We start from the raw sequence: 21,427 nt of genomic DNA on the forward strand, positions 1-21,427 counted from the left end.
CACAAGAAATAAAAGCAAGAATCAATAACTGAGATAGATTCAAACTAACAAGCTTTCTCTCAGCAAAGGAAACTATCAGCAATGCAAAGAGAGATCCTACAGAGTGGGAGAATATCTTTGCCACTCATACTTCAGATAGAGCACTAATTTCCAGAATATATAAAGAACTCAAAAAACTCTACACCAAGAATACAAATAACCCTATCAACAAATGGGCTAAGAAAATGAACAGACACTTCACAGAAGAAGATGTACAAGCAATCAACAGATATACGAAAAAATGTTCAACATCTTTAGTCATAAGAGTAATGCAAATCAAAACTACACTAATATTCCATCTCACCCCAATTAGAATGGTGATTATCAAGAATACAAGCAACAGTAGGTGTTGGAGAGGATGTGGGGAAAAAGGTACACTCATATATTGCTGGTGGGACTGCAAATTAGTGCAGTCACTCTGGAAAGCAGTGTGGAGATTCCTTAGAAAACTTGGAATAGACCTATCATTTGACCCAGCTATCCCACTCCTCGGCCTATACCCAAAGGACTTAAAATCAGCACACTACAGAGATACAGCCAAATCAATATTCATAGCGGCTCAATTCACAATAGCCAGACTATGGAACCAACCTAGATGCCATTCAATTGATGAATGGATAAAGAAAATGTGATATATATATATATATATATATATATATATATATATACACAATGGAATATTACTCAGCTATAAAGAATAATAAAATTATGGCATTTGCAGGCAAGTGGATGAAATTGGAGAATATCATGTTAAGTGAGATAAGCCAATCTCAAAAATCCAAAAGAGGAATGATCTCACTGATAAGCGGATGATGACACTTAATGGGGGGTGGGAGGGGGACAAGAATGGAGGAAATGGGACTGTATAGAGGGAAAAGAGAGGTGGTGGGGTTGGGGGGAAGGAAAAAAATAACAGAATGAATCAAACATCATTATTCTATGTAAATATATGAATATGCAAATGGTATGCTGTTACTCCATATACAAACTAAAACAACATGCATCCCTTTTGTTTACAATAAAAATAAATTAAAAAAAAACAAAAGTAGAGGCAGAGTTATACCTGGACAGGAGACAGAAATTTGGAAGTTACTGATATGTTCATGGTATTGAAAGTCAAAGGACTGGATAAATGAGTTTAGATAGAAAAGAGGAAGAGGAATAAGGACTGAGCCCTGGGGCATTTTGAAATTAAAAGCTGAATAGATAATTCTTAGATATATAAAAATACAAAGAACCCAGAATAGGCAAGACTTACTATAAATTGACAATAATTAAGACCGTCTGGTATTGGTATGAGAGATAAATTTTAAAAAACATAGAATAGTATAGAGAGGTCATAAACTGACCCGCCTATATATAGTCTTATGGTTTCCAATGAATGTTTTAATGAAATTAATATGTTAATATAAGTAATGCAAAAGTATTAATACAATTTTGATGGTCTTTTGTACTATAATACTGAGTCAATTGTATATCTACAGGGGAGAATGCTTCTTTGATCTCTGATTCAAATTAGACGTAAAAATTAACTGAAGATAGATCAGAGATCAAAATGTGAAAGGTAAAATGATAAAACATCCAAAAGAAAAGTGAAGACACAACATACCCAAAGCTACAGGATACAACAAAAGCAATACTAGCAGGTTAAGTTTATAGTAATCAATGCCTGCATCAAAAAATTATAAAAATCCCAGATAAACTACCTGTCGTTGCATCTCAAGGAACTAAAAAATATGAACAAAGTAAATGACAAATTAGTAGAAGGAAAGAAAGAATAAAGAGCAAAATGGAAATAAATTAAATGGAGGTCAAAAACACAGCACCAACGATTAATATAAGGGTTAGTTCTTTGAAAAGATTAAAGAAATAAACCTTTAGGTAGACCAAGAAAAGGAGAGAGAGAAAAAATCCAAAGTGAAAAGGGAAACATTTTAACTGACACCAAGTATATACCTACAAATTTAATAATCTAGAAGAAATGGACAAATTTCTGAATACATACACCTTACAAAGACTGAACCATGAAGAAATAGAAAACCTGAACTGACCAATACTTGTTAATTAGATTGAATGAGTAATAAAAGAAAACCTCCCATTAAAGAAAAGCCCAGAACCAGATGGCTTCACTGCGGATTCTACCAAACATTTGAAGAACACCAGTTCTTTTTAAGTTACTCCAAAAAAACAGAAAAAGAATTCATTTAACACATTCTATAAGGCTGGTGTTACCCTGATACCAAGACCAGATAAGGACACAACAAAAGTAAGAAAACTACAGGCCAATATCCTTGATAAACAGTTTAAAAATCCTCAATGAAATGCTAGGAAACCAAATCCAAAAGTATTTTATTTTTTCCCTACTCAGAAATGTACTTTTATTGTACTCTCAAAGTGGATTTAAAGAGTTTGGTCAAAATTTATAATTGTTGAATTATAACTATAAATAATAAAGGTATTTATTATGTCATATTGGTATACACACAACATAATGTGATCAATCTCATTCCCCTTTCCCTTCCCTTTCCATAGCACTTTAAAAATATTTTTTCCTATGATTAAGTAGGATTCACTGCAAGGATGCAAGGAGGGTTCAATATATGCAAATCAATAAACATGATATACTGTATCAACCGAATGAAGGACAAAAACCATGTTGTTATTTCAATTAGTGCAGAAACAGCATTTGATAACATTCAATATCTCCTTGTGACAAAAATATTGAACAAATTAGGCATACAAGGAACATACCTCAACATAATAAAGGCCAATTCTAATAAGCTAACAGATAACATATTAAATGGGAAAATAAAAATGAAATGGGGAAAACTGAAGGTTTTATAAGATATGGAACAAGATCAGGATGCTGACTTTTGCCAAGTCTATCTGACATAGTTTTGGATGCAAACAAGCAAGGGAAAGAAATAACAAGCATCCAAATTGGGAAAAAAAAGTCAAATTGTCATTGTTTACAGATAACATGGTTTTATATATAGAAAACGACAAAATCTCCACCAAAAATATTAGAACCAAGGAATTATTCAGCAAAGTTGCAGGATACAAAACCAATATACACACATCAATAGCAAATTATATGAAAGGGAAATCAGAAAGTAATCCCTTTTACAATAGCTTCAAAACATAAAATATCTAGGAATAAATTTAACCAAGGAGGTAACAGATCTCTGCAAAAAATTATGAGATACTAATGAAAGAAATTTAAGAAGGGACAAAAAAGTAGGAAGACATCTTGTGTTCATGGATTGGAAGAATCACTATTGTTAAAATGTCCATACTACCCAAAGCAATTTACAGATTTAATACAATCTCTATCAAAATACTGACTGCATTCTTCACACAAATAGAAAAACAATTCTAATATATCTATGGAACCACAAAAATATCCTGAATAGCTAAAGTAATTTTGAACAAAAAGAATAAAGTTGGAGGCATTAAATTACCTGACTTCAAAACATAGTACAAAGCTATAGTGATCAATAGAGCAAGGTATTGGCATAAAAAGAGACATAGACCAATGGAACAGAAAAGAGAGCATAGAAATAAACAAACATGTCTACAGAAAACTGATTTTGGACAAGGTTCCAAGAACACACATTGGAAAGAGTACAGTCTTTTCAATAAATGGTGCAGAGAAAATTGGATATATGCACTATGGAAGAATGAAGCTACACCACTATTTCTCATCAGTTACAAAGATCAACTCAATGGACTAAAGACTTCAAAGTAAGACCTGAAACCATGAAACTACTAGGAAAAAACAGGGGGATGCATCAGGAAATTGGAATGGTAAGAATTTTTTTTGGACAGAACCCCGAAAGCATAGGAAATGAAAGCAAACATAAACAAGTGTTATTACATGAAACTATAAAGCTTCTGTACCCCAAAGGGAACATGTAAGAAAGAAAAGAGACAACCTAGATAATGGGGGAAATATTTGCAATGTGAACATCTAGTAAGGGATTTATATCCAGAATATATAAGGAAATTCAAAACCTCAATAGCAAAAAACAAATAACCTGACTAAAAAATGGGCAATAGATCTAAATACATATTTCTCAAAAGAAGATATGCAAATGTCCAACAGGTATATGAAAAAATGCTCAATATCACTGATCATCAGGGAAATGCAAACCAAAACCACAATGAACTAGCATCTCACCCCAGCTTTGGAAGGCTAAAATTAAAAAAAAAAAAGACTAAAGATTGCAAGTGCTGGCAAGGACATGGAGAAAAGAAAAAATTATTGCTCATTGTTGGTGGGAATGTAAATTAGTATAGCCAGTATAATAAATAGTAGGGTTACTAAAAAATTAAAAATAGAACTGCCATATAATGCAGGAATTCCACTACTGGGTATATATTCAAAGGAAATGACATCTGTATATGTCAAAGAGTCAAGTATACACTAATGTTCACTGCAGCACTATTTATAATAACTAAGGAATGGAAACAACCTATAGGATCACCAGTTGTGAATGGATAAAAAATGTGGCACACAATATTATTCCACATTCATAATGGAATACTATTCAGCCACAAAAAGTAGGAAATCCTGTCATTTGCAACAACACAGATGGAACTGGAGATCATCATGCTAAGTGAAATAAGCCAGGTACCTGAAGACAAGTATCAAATGACCTGGTCATATGTGGAATTAAAAAAGTTGATTTCATAGAATTTGAGAATGGAATAGCGGTTATCAGAGACTTGGGACAATAAAGAGTAGGAAGGGATGGGGAGAGGTTGATCAACAGGTACTGGGTTACAGTTAGAGAGAAGTGAGATGCTCTGAAGGTACTTTTGCACAGTATGGCGACTACAGATAACAATTATGTATTTTATATTTGAAAAAGCTAGAAGAAAGTGTTTTGAAAGTTTTCCCACCAAAACAACATGATAAATATTTGAAAAGATAACTGTTTAACCTGATTTAAATATCATATAATGTATACATGTACTGAAAATTATATGATACTTCATTAATATGTATGACTTTTATTTTTTTGTATCAATTAAACAGAGAAACAACATGTATCCCATTTGTTTACAATAAAAAATAAATAAATAAAAATATTGACTATTCCCTGTAGCTCAAAAATTATGGAGAAAAATTTCCGTATGCCAAAAATAGTTCAAAGCTTCAAAAATGTCCTCAAGTAAATTCAGAAAGTAAATAAAATTTTATAGCAAATTTAAAAAAAAGAAAAAAATAAGGAAAAAGATAAAATGGGAGAAGAGTATCTAGAAACGGTGAACACAACATTCTTGGGGAATTTTGCTGCAAATGGGAGCAGAAGAATAGAGCAGTAGCTAACAGGAGGAGTGGGATTACCATTAAGGTATTTTTTCAGTGGTTATAAAAAGCATATTTGTATGCAGCAGGGAATGATCCAGTGGGGAAAAATTGATGATGTGGAAGGAGCAAAAATTTCTCGACCAATATCCCTGGAGAAACAAAAGGGAATGCAATTTATTATGCAAATAGAAGAACTGGTTTAAGATAGGAGTTATAACAGCAACAGGCAAGAAGGTAGAGTATATGGGCACAAATTCAAGTATTTTAAGTAAATATGGTGGCAGCAATCTATACAAACTTTTGTTATTACTTTAATTGATCATTGAAGGATGAAGCTAGGTCAGAATCTTAAAATGAGAATAGAGAAGGGGGATGAAGAGAGAAGAGAAAGTACAGGCTCTGAAAAGGTGAAAATTTTCAAACTACTGGCTATATTTTAGTTCCTAGCAAGTACAAGGAAGTTAGGGAAGAGCAAAGGAGTCAAGGGGTTTTGAATAGGACTTATTCCAATGATTGATCATAGAGTTTAAGTGAAGTTAAGAGCAAAGAAAGGACCCCAAAAAGTTAAGGGATAAAGTTGGTAGGTCTCAATGGTGTTGAAGTGATACTGGATTCAGGCTGTGAAAGGTAGTGAGCTACAAAGATAGGAGATAAATGATCACAAAAAATGGGATTCATGAAATCTAGATTATGTAGATATACACTACTGTTAATGAGATGACGTTGGAGTATGAACAGGGAATGAGTCACTGAGGTAGGATGGAAGATAAGGGAATTTTGCTAATGTTATGAAAGAATGAAGGAATGAACATATTTGGGGATCAAACCTTTCACTCCTTGTTCTCCGGGGAGTCCTTTATCACCTGGCAACCCAGGAGGGCCTGGAGGGCCTGCTTTACATATCTCATCACCTAAATTAGATAAAGAAATGATAACAGCTAATTGCTATGAAACATTCACAATACTACAATAAAAAAGCCCAAGAGGCTAGGAAAAAAAAGGATTTATTTTCAGTAATATCTTTGCAGAAATACAATTACCTACAAGCAAAAGGAAGACACAACATTGTTGGTAACACTAATTAAAGAGCAAATTTAAATACCAAAGAAATCACGCAAACTGAAAAATCAAACCCTCAATAGAATCTCTTTGACCTCAGGAACGCAAATAATGATGCCAATCTTTAGCTGGATTCACTTATAAGTGAAATAAACAAAAACAAAAATAGAACTTAACAGGAGAAAAAGAAAGCTTACTAGGAGGGATGTGAGGTCCAGGAGGGCCAGGAGGCCCTGGAAGGCCAGGCGCCCCAGGCTGTCCATCAAGTCCAGGAGATCCAGGAATAGAAATTCCTGGTGGACCTTCATCACCTTTCTGGCCTCTCTCTCCAGGAAATCCAGGTGGGCCAGGAGGACCCATAACTGCAGTCCCTAAGATAAGAAAAAGTACTCATTAAAGTGATCAAAATGATCTTACATTGAAGATATTAGTTTGGTTCTCAATGAGATATTATGTTCTGATTAGACCTTTCTTTAACATAATATTAGTTATATTCTTATTTTTTCTATTATACTCAACATCTGAAAGGTTGTTCAAATAATGTAATTAAGTTTGAATGTAAGAAATCATGATTCAAGGTAACATTGTTACTTATGGAAAGTGCTAATAATTCTGTACCCACTTGGACACTCTCAGAAATAAAAGAAAGTTATTAGACAAAAATAGGCATTTCAAAGTTCCCATGTAAACATGGCTCTGAATCTGGACATTCTTCAATTCCATTGTCTATTCCTGCACTTCTAACACATGTTTTAGTTACTATAGCTTTATGTGATTTCAAAGTTGGTAAGGAAGTTACAGATACCTTTGTGGTTTTTAAAAATCATCTTTGCTTACAGATTTGTTGTTCTAAATTAATGTCAGAATCAGCTTGTTACTTTTTATTTTGAGAAACCCACTGGAATTTGAAATGTGATTAATTTGAACTTAAAGACTAACTTTTGGTACAATCAATTATTTATCATATCAATTTATTACCTAAAGTAATAATGAAGTACATCTCTATAGTTTGTAATTTTATAAAATTTTATAAAATCCTGCAGAGCTCTTATGTATCTTCTATTGGCTTTATTCATGAATTTGTTTTATTACTACTGTGAATTTCTCTACATCTTTGGCCTACTCTCTTTTACTGTTAATATAGTCATTTATAGTAATGTTATAATGTCATAATATTCTTCTGGATTGACTTGATAATATTTTATTTAGGATTATTCATTTTTAATTATACTTAATTGAAGTGTCATCCCCTTGGTGGTTGGTATCAACATTATCAAATCGGGTTACCTTTTAGTGTTCTGAAATAGTTTAAAATAGGGGAATTTTCTGTTCTTTGACAGTGGAGTAGACTTAAGTCATAAAACCACCCATAAAACTCAATGCTTTTTCATGGAGAACCAACAGTTTCAAAATCTTCTATTTTAATTGATCCACTTACATTTCCTTTCTCAGGACAATATTAATCATTTGTTCTCTGCTCCATGATGAGTTTTATATTTCGTGTAAAATTCCAAATATATTAAGATAGAATTAGTTTTCTTCAATTTAAAATTTAAGTCATGGTAACATCACTTTTTATTTGCTAATTTTATTTGTGCCTTCTCTCATTTTCATCTTGATTATACTTGCTGAGCTTTTACATTTCAATTTCTTCTCAATATCATCTTTTAGTTTTCATACCTGACTAAAATTATTTTAAAAGATTTTTCATTTTACTATTTATCAAGTGTTTCCTTCAACCTCTCTTCCATGTGTCATTTCTTATGTGTCTGGGTTCTAAACTTAGCTCATTTACTCATTTCTTGGTACTGGGGATTGAACACAGGGTCTTGCACATTCTAGGCAAGCACTCTACCACTGAGCTACTCCCAAGCCTTTTATTTACTTTTAGAATTTCTAGTTTTGTGATAAATTAAGGGTACTGCTTTGGCTATATTCAGTGAGTTTTGATACAAAGTGCTTTCTTTGTTGCTTAGCATTCTGGAGTTTGTCATTTCCATTTGTTTCCACTTTAGAGTTATTTGTAATTTTGTCTTAATATAAAAATGTTATTTGGTGTTTTTGCTGTTATATTATCACTTTATTTTACTGTGCATACAGAGAATGAGCTGAATGTATAGTAGATTTTTCTGGTCTAATAGAGTCAATATCTGTGAATATTTCATGTATATTTGAAAAGCATATGTATTTTTCCTGTTTAATTTTTATTCTCCTTCATATAGACAGCTTGATTGTGCTGCTCAAATTATTTATATCCTTCTTTTTCAACTACTTGATATGTTGGGGATCTGCCAATTTATTCCTTGTAGTTTATAAGTTTTCACTTTATATATTAAAAGCCACTTGCTAAGTACATAAAATTTCATGACTTTTATATCATTGTGGTATAATTTATCTATTCTTTCATATAAAATACATGTCCATTTAATACATTTTTTGTTGAATTCTATTTCATATTATAGAATTGCTAATCCAGCTTTCTTTCTGATATCATCTACTCTTTCCATTGTTTTATTTTCAAATTTTTTTTTGTTTTAGATATATCTATTGCATATAGTATAAAGATATTTTTATCCCAATTTTATTTTAGTGTCTTTTAATTGGTGCTTGGTCTTTATGTATTTGTTCAATTACTGATTTATTTTTAACTTTTTCTAGTTATCTTATATTTTATATTCTATTTACCTGGGTTTATCTTTATTTTACCCCAATCCTAAATTCTACTGTATAGAGGTTTTTGGTCTCCTTTCCTCTTTACTAGTGTGTAATGCTATGCATTTTATTTATAATCCTTTCTAGTAGTTACTTTTAAATGTTTAACCTATGTCATTAAATCTATAATTTTCTGAAAACTTAGTTAATAATTTCTGTATTTTCTCCTTCTAACAAGACAAAAGAAACAATAATACAGAAAAATCCCTCATCACCAACTCCCTGATCCCCTCTGTACCTACATATCTCATGTTAAAATATACAGTTCCAGTTCCAGATTGTTACTTAAAGCACCTTTGCTGCTGTTGTTTTTAATTATCAAAACTCATTTAAAGGGCTGGTGAGATAGCTCAGTGGTAAAGCACTTGCCTGGCATGCATGAGGCCCTGAATTCAATCTCCAGCACCACATAAAAATAAACAACAACAACAAAATGATTTTTAAAAAGAAAGAAAAGAAATATGCAAGCTAAAAGCCTTTAAAAACTCATTTAGAATTAATAAGTCTTACTTATATCTTTTCTAACCCTTAGTTCTTTCATTCTACCTCCATGTCCACTTCATTCTGAATTCTTTCCCTTATATAAGACCTCCAATAACTATTACAGAGAAGGTCTGGAGGTGGTAAACTTTGTAGGTATCCTATCTTCCCACTAGGATGATAGTTTTCTTAAAATTAAGAACACAAAATTTCTTAGTTTTAATCCTTATCACTTTTTTTTCTTTAATTTTTATGGACTGAATTTTCATTCATTAACACAAACAATAATAGATGTTGGCGTGGATGTGGGGAAAAAGGCACACTTTTACCTTGCTGGTGGAGTTGCAAATTGGTGCAGCCACTCTGGAAAGCAGTATGGAGATTACTCAGAAAACTTGGAATGGACCCACCTTTTGACCCAGTTATCCCACTCCTTGGTTTATACCCAAAGGCCTTAAAATCAGCATACTACAGTGATGCAGTCACATCAATGTTTATAGCAGCTCAATTCATAATAGCTAGACTGTGGGAACCAACCTAGATATCCTTATTACTTTGAAAATATATTCTACTATCTTTCCCTGACTCTCAATGCTCCATGTGTGATTTGCTTTTTTCTTAGTTTTTAATGCCTAAATTCTGGAATTTCCCTACAGTGTGTCTGTTATGGGTTTTTATATTATTATTTTATTCCTACTTAGTGCTTCATCATCTGATTCACAGGCTTTATGATTTTTCTTTTTTCTTTTTGGCTTTGTGCTTTCTTTTTTTAAGCAGATGTAAGTTCTCAGCCACTATTTGTTTTCAAATAATGCTTCTTGTCCTGTTCTTTCCTCCTTGAACACCCAAATAGTAGATTTAGGTGCTTCTAAGTCTTTCTTTTATACCCCAATTTTTCTTTCATATTTCTTAACTTTTTAACACTTACTATACCCTAGAAGATTACCTTAATTTTAATTTTTCAGATATAATATATATTTAGTACTCCATCTTGAGATTAGAAATCTAGAGTACAAATTTAGAACATAAGCTCACATTTGTTCTCTTTCTTCTTGGAAGGATCATTGAGTGCCACTTGTCAAACTGATATTTCATTGACATAGCATTTTTGAAGAGAAAGGAACCATAATTCACTGAATATGTATGTGCACTAGGTACTATACCAGCTGCTTTTGTAAATTTTACATAAATACCAACTATAGTCCCATTTCAGGGAACACTGAAAAAAAAAACCATGCTAGACAAGGGCAGTGTTCAATCTGTGGCCAAATCAGAAATGCTATACTGTACAGGGTATCAAAAAAGAGAATGATATAAAACTCAATAGTGATTCCACAGATTTTATTAAATAGAAAAATCACAATGGAGATTTCTACTTATATTTCTGTAACTCTAAGTGAATCAAAACTAGGCATTAATAGGGCAGCATCCCCTTCCCTAATGGTATGAAAAGTGTAATGATTCATCTATTGGATCACAAAACTGGTATAATTTATTAATAATAAAAGGTAGAAACTGGATTCTTAGAATAAAAGGGTACTACTTACGTTTTGTTTTTTATTTACTTTTTTAATACAAGTGAAAAATTTGGCAAGAAAAAGAAAGACTATTGTATGAGTTGGGCATAATCTGTCAATTAAAAAGTACTCCTGTCTTCTAGTGCTATGCTTATCCCAGAATCAGTATGATAAAGCATATGCATGGATTGATTAGTAAGGATGCTATGAGCACAACCACATAAGTATAGTCTATTTTACCTGGAGGTCCAGGAAGGCCAGGTGGACCCTGTATTCCAGGAAATCCTCGCTCTCCTTTTTCTCCAGGCAAGCCAGGTAATCCCATGTTTCCTTTTTCTCCTATGGTCACGCCAGTTCCAGGTCTAGGAATTACCTTTATTGTGAGAGAAAATAAAGGAACTCAAAGAGGAAGAAGCTTGTCTCCTGAAAGTAATCTAGCAGATAAATATAATAATACTTTATTATTACCAAGTGCTCAGATGTAAATAAAATCATTAAGATATAGAGGCACATTCTACATCATTCTTATCCTCTGACTGAATAGGAAATATTTAATACCAGTAACATCACCACCTTTCTGAACAAATCTAGATCAGTTGTTTTGCTGTCTCTACTCTTATAATTTACATTTGATTCATTCCAATCATCTAAAGCCTAACAATTTTTTATTGAAAATGTCACAGCTACTATTTTCAACTCACACTTGGACTAAAAGAAGCATCTGGACTAACCTTTGAATCCAAATCTACTGCAAGATATAATTCCTCAAAAACCTATTTTTCTGTGTTAACTACTCTGCTTAAGCACTTGAAATTGCTTACTCTTCACTATATCTGATGCTATTTTCAACCCTAGATTCCGTCAAATCACTTCTCACTTTGGATCACTCTCTCACCTATTTCATCTCCTATTATTTCTAGCAAAGAATTTTTGCTAGAATAAAGTCTGATTATAGACTCTTCATGCAACTTACACATTTTATCTATGCCTTTGCATATGCCATTCCAAACATCTGTAATGCCTTACTTCAATATTTCACTATACTCACATGTCTTTGTTCCATTAACAAAGAACAATAAGCCACGTCTATTCCAAGAAAACTGTATTGATTAAACCCAATCAACTAATCGCACCTGTTTCCTGTCTTCTTAGAACTCAGGACTTAAGTCTATTCTAAAGAACTTCATACTAGTTCAGTATTTAGAAATTCATCTCATACACCTATAGAGGTAAATAAATTTCATTTATCTAGGAAAGTGTCAGTCTGAGGTACAAATAAACACCCACAAGTGAAGTGTGGTATTTCCTCCTACCTCTACTGGATATAAGAAATGTTAACACAAGAGGAAATCAAAAGTTGTAGGACACAGGATTGGGATAGTGGTTCAAAAGGAAAAGGGAACTACTTGGATAGGACTGCACTCTCAAAATTTCCATTTCTACTGATACTCATCAAAATTTTATTATCTTGTTTTCTAAAGAAATTTTTTTCCTTACAGAACTGAAACTCTGATTTTAAAGTGAAGGTGAATAAAAATTCCTCTTTATACATTCAATTTCTATATGTATCTGAGTGTACTTACTTGTGGGCATTCCGTTTTGCTAATAGACCAGTATGATACTCTTAAATTATTTAGGCTTTTAGAAATGCCTTAATGTGTTTTAGTGCTGGTCCCACTTCTATGTTTATTTTTTTCCACTAAATTTACCATCAGGTGATATAGCTTAAAACTGTTAAGTTTTCAATGGGATTTTGTTAAATTTACAAATTAATTTACATAATAATATGGTCCTTCTATTTATAGAAAAGTTTTTTTTGCCTTCAGTGGTATTTTAATTTTTATTTTTAATAGGTCTCACATTTTAATTGACAAATATTAATATATTTTTTGTTATTGTTATATATGAAATCTTTACTTCCATTAAATTTTCCAAAAGATTGTTTGAATATATGTAAACTACTGATTTTTGTATGTTGATTTTGTACTTGGTAATCTAATTGAGCTTACTGTTTGTAGTAGCTGTTAATAAAATACCTTGAATCCTAAAAAAATTGCCTAAGAGAAGTGTCTTTAAGTACATCCTCATTACATTTTGTATAGTTCTAAGTATTAATATCTGAGATTCACTAGGAAAAAAAGACTTAATGTTACCAAAGTGTCTGGATATATGTTTTATGGCAATCACACTGTTGGGGCATGAATGTCGTCTAAAATATAAAATCTAACCAAGTTTCAAGAAAAGTAAAACCAATTTGTCAAACCTCAGCAATCATATTTTATTCTTAATAAGATTAAAAATAAACCTGACTTAAATTTCATGGTCATTGCAAACATGACAGAAAATCTGTAAACCCTCCAATTATTCTTTCATAGAGCAGTTCCTATATTTGTTATTAAGAGCCCCTAGAAAGCACACACTCTGGAAAGAAAGAGGTGTGAATCAGACAATTACAAATTGAGAAAACCTATTAGGACCAAATCCATCTCTCTCTTGAGCTCTGCAGGGGAAAAGACCAATCCCCTACCCAAGAGTTTCTTTGGTTGAACCTTTGTAAGCAACACTTGCACCACCTGCTGGTTGCTTGAGAAATGATTTGGCGATCATGATGCAAAACAACCCAAAGCCATAATTTTGAACCTTTACTATGGAGAAGTAATACAAAGGCAGAACAGTACAAAGACCTGGATATCAACACTACTGAAATTCTTAGGTATAAATACTTCTAAGCCTGTAGAAGTTGGAAATGACTCAAAAAGGTAGGGAGTATATAATTAAGGCACAAAATAATAATGCAATATTAAAATTGATAAATGAAGACATAAAAAACTTACAAGTCCAGGAGGCCCAGGGGGGCCAACGTCTCCTTTTTGGCCCTGTTCAATACAATTGTAAAATATGTTAGTAAAAGTCGCATGAAAACATCAACTTCCTCAAGAATATGAGTCAATTAAGTGTCATAAAAATTCAAATCAATTATAAAACACCCCAAATGAGAAATAAAATATAAGGCAATAAAACAATACTGGATTAAGATGAGGAAGACCTGTGATGATGTCTCAGATTTACTAGCTATATGATTTTATCCAATTAAGCTCTCCGAAACATATTTAAAAAATGAAGGTTTGGACGAGACATCTAGCTGTAACATTCTTTGGTTTTAGGATTCTCATTATTTAGCAAATTATAAATACTCTATAAAGAAAAAAATGAAAAATTGGCACCACAAGAATCACTTAAAATCATCACTTAGTTTTTGGTTACATTTACCTGTATTCCTTCTCATAAAACTAGTCAGGGGCATAATCTAGTGCCAATTCTATTAGTGACATATTTTACAGGCAGTGGACTTAATTATCATCAGTAACAGCTAACAAATGGTAATTGCTTTTACAAGTTTGTTCTAAAAAGCTAATGAAAGATAAATTCCAGACAAAATTTTTATCCTGGATTGATAGCTACAACAGCATGAATAATACAATATTCAACTCTTACTTTGGGTCTACTGGCCAAGACCTAAAGATAGATTCTTACACCTCTATTCTTTTTTTTTGTGGTGCTTGATCTAGACTCATTCATAGAAACTTTTTATCTATATAAAAACTCATTTTACTATAGTAATTTATTCTGTCTTATAACCTACTTAATACTTGAAAAAAATCCTGCTTTCTTAGTAGTTTGCTACTTCCCTTTATTCTTTTTTTTTTTTAATTGTAAACAAATGGGATACATGTTGTTTCTCTGCTTGTACATGGCGTAAAGGCATACCATTTCTGTAATCATAAATTTACATAGTAATGTTGTTTGATTCATTCTGTTATTTTTTCCCTTCCCTCCACCCCTCCCACCCCTCTTTACCCTCTATACAGTAGTTCCTTCCTCCATACTTGCCCCCCTCCCTAACCATAACTCTAACCCTAACACTAACCCTTCCCTCCCCCCTATATGTGTCATCCTCCACTTATTAGCGATATCATTCGTCCTTTGGCTTTTTGAGATTGGCTTATCTCACTTAGCATGATATTCTCCAATTTCATCCATTTGCCTGCAAATGCCATAATTTTATCATTCTTTATGGCTGAGTAATATTCCATTGTATATATATACCACAGTTTCTTTATCCACTCATCAATTGAAGGGCATCTAGGTTGGTTCCACAGTCTGGCTATTGTGAATTGAGCAGCTATGAACATTGATGTGGCTGTATCTCTGTAGTATGCTGATTTTAAGTCCTTTGGGTATAGGCCAAGGAGTGGGATAGCTGGGTCAAATGGAGGGTCCATTCCAAGTTTTCTGAGGAATCTCCACACTGCTTTCCAGAGTGGCTGCACTAATTTGCAGCTCCACCAGCAATGTATGAGTGTACCTTTCACCCCACATCCTCGCCAACACCTGTTGTTGCTCGTATTCTTGATAATCGCCATTCTAATTGGGGTGAGATGGAATCTTAGGGTGGTTTTGATTTGCATTTCTCTTATTACTAGAGATGTTGAACATTTTTCCATATGTTTGTTGATTGCTTGTACATCTTCTTCTGTGAAGTGTCTATTCATTTCCTTAGCCCATTTGTCGACTGGATTATTTGAATTCTTGGAGTAGAGTTTTTTGAGTTCTTTATAGATTCTGGAGACTAGTGCTCTATCTGAAGTATGATTGCCAAAGATTTTCTCGCACTCTGTAGGCTCTTTCTTCGCATTGCTAATAGTTTCCTTTGCTGAGAGAAAGCTTTTTAGTTTGAATCTATCCCAGTGGTTGATTCTAGCTTTTATTTCTTGTGCTATGGGAGTCCTGTTAAGGAAGTCTGATCCTAGACCAACAAGGTGAAGATTTGGACCTACTTTTTCTTCTATAATCTGCAGGGTCTCTGGTCTGATTCCGAGGTCCTTAATCCATTTTGAGTTTAGTTTCGTGCATGGTGAGAGATATGGGTTTAGTTTCATTCTGTTGCATATGGATTTCCAATTCTCCCAGCACCATTTGTTGAAGAGGCTATCTTTTCTCCATTGCATATTTTTGGCACCTTTGTCTAGTAGGAGAAAATTGTATTTATTTGGGTTTGTGTCCGTGTCCTCTATTCTGTACCATTGATCTACCTTTCTATTTTGGTACCAATACCATGCCGTTTTTGTTACTATTGCTTTGTAGTAGAGTTGAAGATCTGGTATTGCAACACCCCCTGTTTCACTCTTCCTGCTAAGGATTGCTTTAGCTATTCTGGGTTTCTTATTCTTCCAGATGAATTTCATAATTGCTTGCTCTATTTCATATCAAAATCTCTGGGACACTATGAAAGCAGTACTTAGAGGGAAATTTATTTCATGGAGCGCATTTAATAAAGAAGTAAAACTCAACAAATAAATGACCTAACACTACAGCTCAAAGCCCTAGAAAAAGAAGAACAGAACAGCACCAAAAGTAGTAGAAGACAGGAAATAGTTAAACTCAGAGCTGAAATCAATGAAATTGAAACAAAAGAAACAATACAAAAAATTGACAAAATAAATAGTTGGTTCTTCGAAAAAATAAACAAAATTGATAAACCTTTAGCCACACTAACAAAGAGAAGACGAGAGAAAACCCACATCACTAAAATTTGAAATGAACATGGAAATATCACAACAGACACGATTGAAATACAAAACATAATTAGAAGCTATTTTGAAAATCTATACTCCAACAAAATAGAAAATTTCGAAGACATCAACAGGTTTCTAGAGACATATGAATTGCCTAAACTGAACGAGGAGGACATACACAATTTAAATAGACCAATTTCAAGTACTGAAATAGAAGAAGTCATCAAACGCCTACCAACAAAGAAAAGTCCGGGACCAGATGGGTTCTCAGCCGAGTTCTACAAAACCTTTAAAGAAGAGCTCATTCCAATACTTCTCAAAGTATTCCATAAAATAGAAGAGGAGGGAACCCTCCCAAACTCATTCTATGAAGCCAATATCACACTGATACCTAAGCCAGACAGAGACTCATCAAGGAAAGAAAATTTCAGACCAATATCCTTAATGAACATCGACGCAAAAATTCTCAACAAAATTTTAGCAAATCGCATACAAAAACATATTAAAAAGATAGTGCACCATGATCAAGTGGGTTTCATCCCAGGGATGCAAGGTTGGTTCAACATCAGGAATTCAATAAACATAATTCACCATATTAATAGACTTAAAGTCAAGAATCACATGATTATTTTAATAGATGCAGAAAAAGCATTTGATAAAATACAGCACCCCTTCATGCTCAAAACACTAGAAAAAATAGGGATAGTGGGAACATTCCTTAACATTGTAAAGGCCATTTATGCTAAGCCCACGGCTAATATCATTCTAAATGGTGAAAAACTGAAAGCATTCCCCCTAAAAACTGGAACAAGGCAGGGATGCCCTCTTTCACCACTTCTATTCAATATCGTTCTTGAGACTCTAGCCAGAGCAATTAGACAAACCAAAGAAATTAAAGGGATATGAATTGGAAAAGAAGAACTCAAACTATCCCTGTTCGCTGATGACATGATTATATATTTAGAGGAACCTGGAAATTCCACCAGAAAACTTTTAGAACTCATAAGTGAATTCAGTAAAGTAGCAGGTTACAAGATCAATGCCCATAAATCCAACGCATTTTTATACATAAGTGATGAATCTTCAGAAAGAGAAATTAGGAAAACTACCCCATTCACAATAGCCTCGAAAAAAATACCTCCCTTTATTCTAACTGTACATTTCAGGTCAAACTCATACTTGGATCTAATTTAAGGATAAACCACTTGGATGTACCCAGAGGGTACATTTTGTAACACCTTTACCTCATTGCTTAAAAAAACAAAGCTCTTCATTCTGGTTTTGATACAGAGAAATTAAGAGACCAGGGTCTTGGAGGACATGGATATTTTGTAACCTATTTAAAACCAGGTAACTGCATTGTACATGCTTTCAAAGTCACATTTAAAATACATAGCTAAAGAAATTATTAGGCTTCATTGGCCTAGTGAAAAGGAAAAGACAAAGAATTAGCAACAGATTTATAGATGATAACTGCAAAAAGAATGGAAATATTTAGAGAAGACATACTAATCTTACAGCTATAATCCTTTCTAGTCAAGGCACCTCACTAAAATAATGATGAGTACTCTTTCTTGAAAAAAAATTTTGCCAATACGTGCTCAAAGCAAAAGCACTCACTTCACAATAGGAATGCTAAAGTTAAATAATTCTTCATGTGTGTCTACCATATAAACTATGATTTAGGGCAATGGAAGGAAATTTAGAGGATGGTGTATAAAGAAAAAGAAGCAACACCAAAAGATGTATAATGAAAGCATGTTTTGAATACAAAAGTAGATATTTATAACTTGTTCATTTATAACTGAACTTTGGAAGAGAAAAGAACTATGTGAACTTGAATAAAACCACCCACTTCAAAATATTAAAATTCTTACCTTTTCACCATCCCTTCCTGGTTCACCAGGGTAACCAGGATCACCAGGCAAACCCTTAAAAATATAAAGAGATATTATCAGCAAAATGACAAAGCAAGGAATTCTAAAAAATTCTCTCTTCCACAGACACAATGAGAACACTGGCAAAAATAATCCATCGAAATAAACTTTTACTGAAAAATATGTTCACACAAAAAATTGTATGTGAACGTTTATACTAGTTTCATTCATAATAGCTGACACTCAGAAAGAACCAAAATGTCCTTCAATGTGTAAACAGATAAACAAACTTAGTAATCCAAATAACCAACTATTACTGAACTAAACGAAAAAGGAACGAACTATCAATACATAGTATAATATATTATGCTATGTGAAAGAATTATGATTCAAAAGGCTACACAGACAAAATGGGAGAAAATGTTTACCACCAGCATCTCAGATAGAGCATTAATCTCCAAGATATACAAAGAACTCAAAAAACTTAAAGAAAAAAAAAAAACAAATAACTCAATCAATAAATAGGCTAAGGAGCTGAACAGGCACTTCACAGAAGAAATACAGATAGTCAAAAAATATACGAAAAATGTTCATCATCTCTAGCAATTAGAGAAATGCAAATCAAAGCTACACTAAGATTCTATCTCACCCATGTCAGAATGGCAATTATCAAGAATACAAGTAACAATAATGTTGGCAAGGATGTCGGGGAAAAGGTTCACTTATACATTACTTGTGGGACTGCAAATTGGTACAACCACTCTGGAAAGCAGTATGGAAATTTCTTATAAAACTTGGAATGGAACAACCATTTGACCCAATTATCCCACTCCTTTGTTTATACCCAAAGGACTCAAAATTGGCATACTACAATGACACAGCCACTTCAATTTTTATAGCAGCTCAATTCACAATAGCTAAGCTATGGAACCAACCTAGGTGCCCTAAACAGATGAGTGGATAAAGAAAGTCTGGTATATGTACACAATGGAATATCAGTCACAAAGAAGAATGAAATTATGGCATTTTCCAGTAAATGGATGGAACTGGAGACTATCCTGCTAAATAAAATAAGCCAAACCCAAAAAGCCAAAGGCCAAATGTTCTCTCTGATATGTTGATGCTAACCTACAACAAGGGAGGGGAAGTTTAGAAGTTCACTGGACTAGACAAAGGCGAATACAGGGAAGGGAGGAAGGTGGGACTAGAAAAGACAGTGGAATGAATTGGATGTATTTTTCCTATACTCATATATGAATACATTATCAGTGTAACTCCACATCATATAAGACCACAATAATAAGATCCTAATTGGAATAAGTTATATTTATTCTATATATGTACAATATGTCAATATATGCTCTACTATCACGTGTATCTAGAAAGAACAAATTAAGAAAAGGCTATATCGAATATGCCCCCATTTTAATGAAACTCTGGATTGAGCAAAATTATGTAGATGGAGAACAGATCAGATGTTACCAGGCACTTAGGGCAAGTAAGGGAGGTGAATAAATAAAAGAACATGAGGGAAGTTTTGAAGGTGATGAAACTGTTCTTGATTATGATGGTGGTTATACAACTATATGTTTACTAAAACACAGAAGTCTACACTAAATGTGCTTCATTTTCTTATATGTAAATTACATCTTAATAAATTTGACTTAAAAAAGTATCTCATATTCATATTCAAAAGATAAACAGGGTAATTTCCATTCATTTTAAAATATTTCCAAACTCCAAACTCCTTGTCTTCCTCCTTTTCTACCAACACCTACAACTACCAGTTTTGGTCAGGGAAAAGGACCTTAGATACTCACTGGAATTCCTGGTTGGCCATTCTCTCCATCTTTGCCTGGTTTACCCTATAGGGTCAAAGAAATGATGGAGCAAGAACATAAATTTATTAGTTAGGATGTAGGAGGTTAAAGAATATAGTAAGTTTTATATTATACCTTGGATTATGTTAAATAGACTTTTTAGACTTCTTAGACTTTAATATCATAATAAATATGTAAAGAGTGATTATTCTTAGGCAATGAAAGAAGGATTTAGGAAGAAAGAATAACACACACACACACACACACACACACACACACACACACACACACACACACACATATCCAGGAATGCACATGTTTAGAATTTTCTTGTAAAGAGTATTAGTATTCATAACACTTACTCTTTTTCCTGGTTCTCCTTGCTCACCCTTCTCACCTTTCACACCACCTGGAGGACCCTGTATATACAAAAGTGGTTTTACATTAGTTCATGGGATACTGTGTTCAATATCAATTTAAATTAAATGATGCTAAGGTGCTTTTGGTTACTTACTGGAGGACCACGCATCCCTGGAGGACCAGGAGGTCCTCGGTCACCAGGAAGTCCCTACATGGTTTTAGAAGAAAGGAAAGCAATTAAACTAGAATATGCATTCTCACTCTAACTACTAGAGGCAGCCAGAAACATTTTTAACAACTGAATACAGTATAACCAAAGATAATAGAATGTTCCTAACTCAAATTTGAAATTTGCTAGGCAGAAGAACCTAGAGCCATATTTGCTCACTTACACTAACTTCTACTGCATACACCATCCAAGCTTCAAGGTAAAAACAAGACAACACTTCAAATGAAAATGTTAATGATTTTTAGTTTTACAAAATATTTTTATAAGCAAGAGCAATACCTAAAATAGGGGATTTGGAATCTTCAAATCCCATGTACATTTCGGCAGAGAATTAAATGGCCCATATTGATCATGGAGTTTCAATACAATTTTTCCTTTATTCTTAACTCTCTTCTCTGTGCTTCTAAGGATGGACCAGTATGCAATAAAAATGTGTTTGAT

General features: G+C 33.1%; 1 protein-coding gene across 1 annotated transcript in view; it reads right to left on the bottom strand.

Moving 5' to 3' along the window:
* COL4A5 (collagen type IV alpha 5 chain) overlaps positions 1-21,427 on the bottom strand; it is a 227,026-nt gene that overhangs the window by 91,047 nt on the left and 114,552 nt on the right. The window contains exons 14-21 of the mRNA XM_079124399.1: positions 20,912-20,965; positions 20,760-20,816; positions 20,398-20,442; positions 18,578-18,631; positions 13,959-14,000; positions 11,365-11,497; positions 6,613-6,786; positions 6,184-6,267 (exon numbers count right to left, since the gene is read on the bottom strand). Of these exons, the coding sequence (XP_078980525.1) occupies positions 6,184-6,267; positions 6,613-6,786; positions 11,365-11,497; positions 13,959-14,000; positions 18,578-18,631; positions 20,398-20,442; positions 20,760-20,816; positions 20,912-20,965 (643 nt within the window). The remainder of the gene's footprint in view (positions 1-6,183; positions 6,268-6,612; positions 6,787-11,364; positions 11,498-13,958; positions 14,001-18,577; positions 18,632-20,397; positions 20,443-20,759; positions 20,817-20,911; positions 20,966-21,427) is intronic.

This window comes from Sciurus vulgaris, assembly GCF_902686455.1.
Source record: "Sciurus vulgaris genome assembly, chromosome: X".
Taxonomy (NCBI): Eukaryota; Metazoa; Chordata; class Mammalia; order Rodentia; family Sciuridae; genus Sciurus; species Sciurus vulgaris.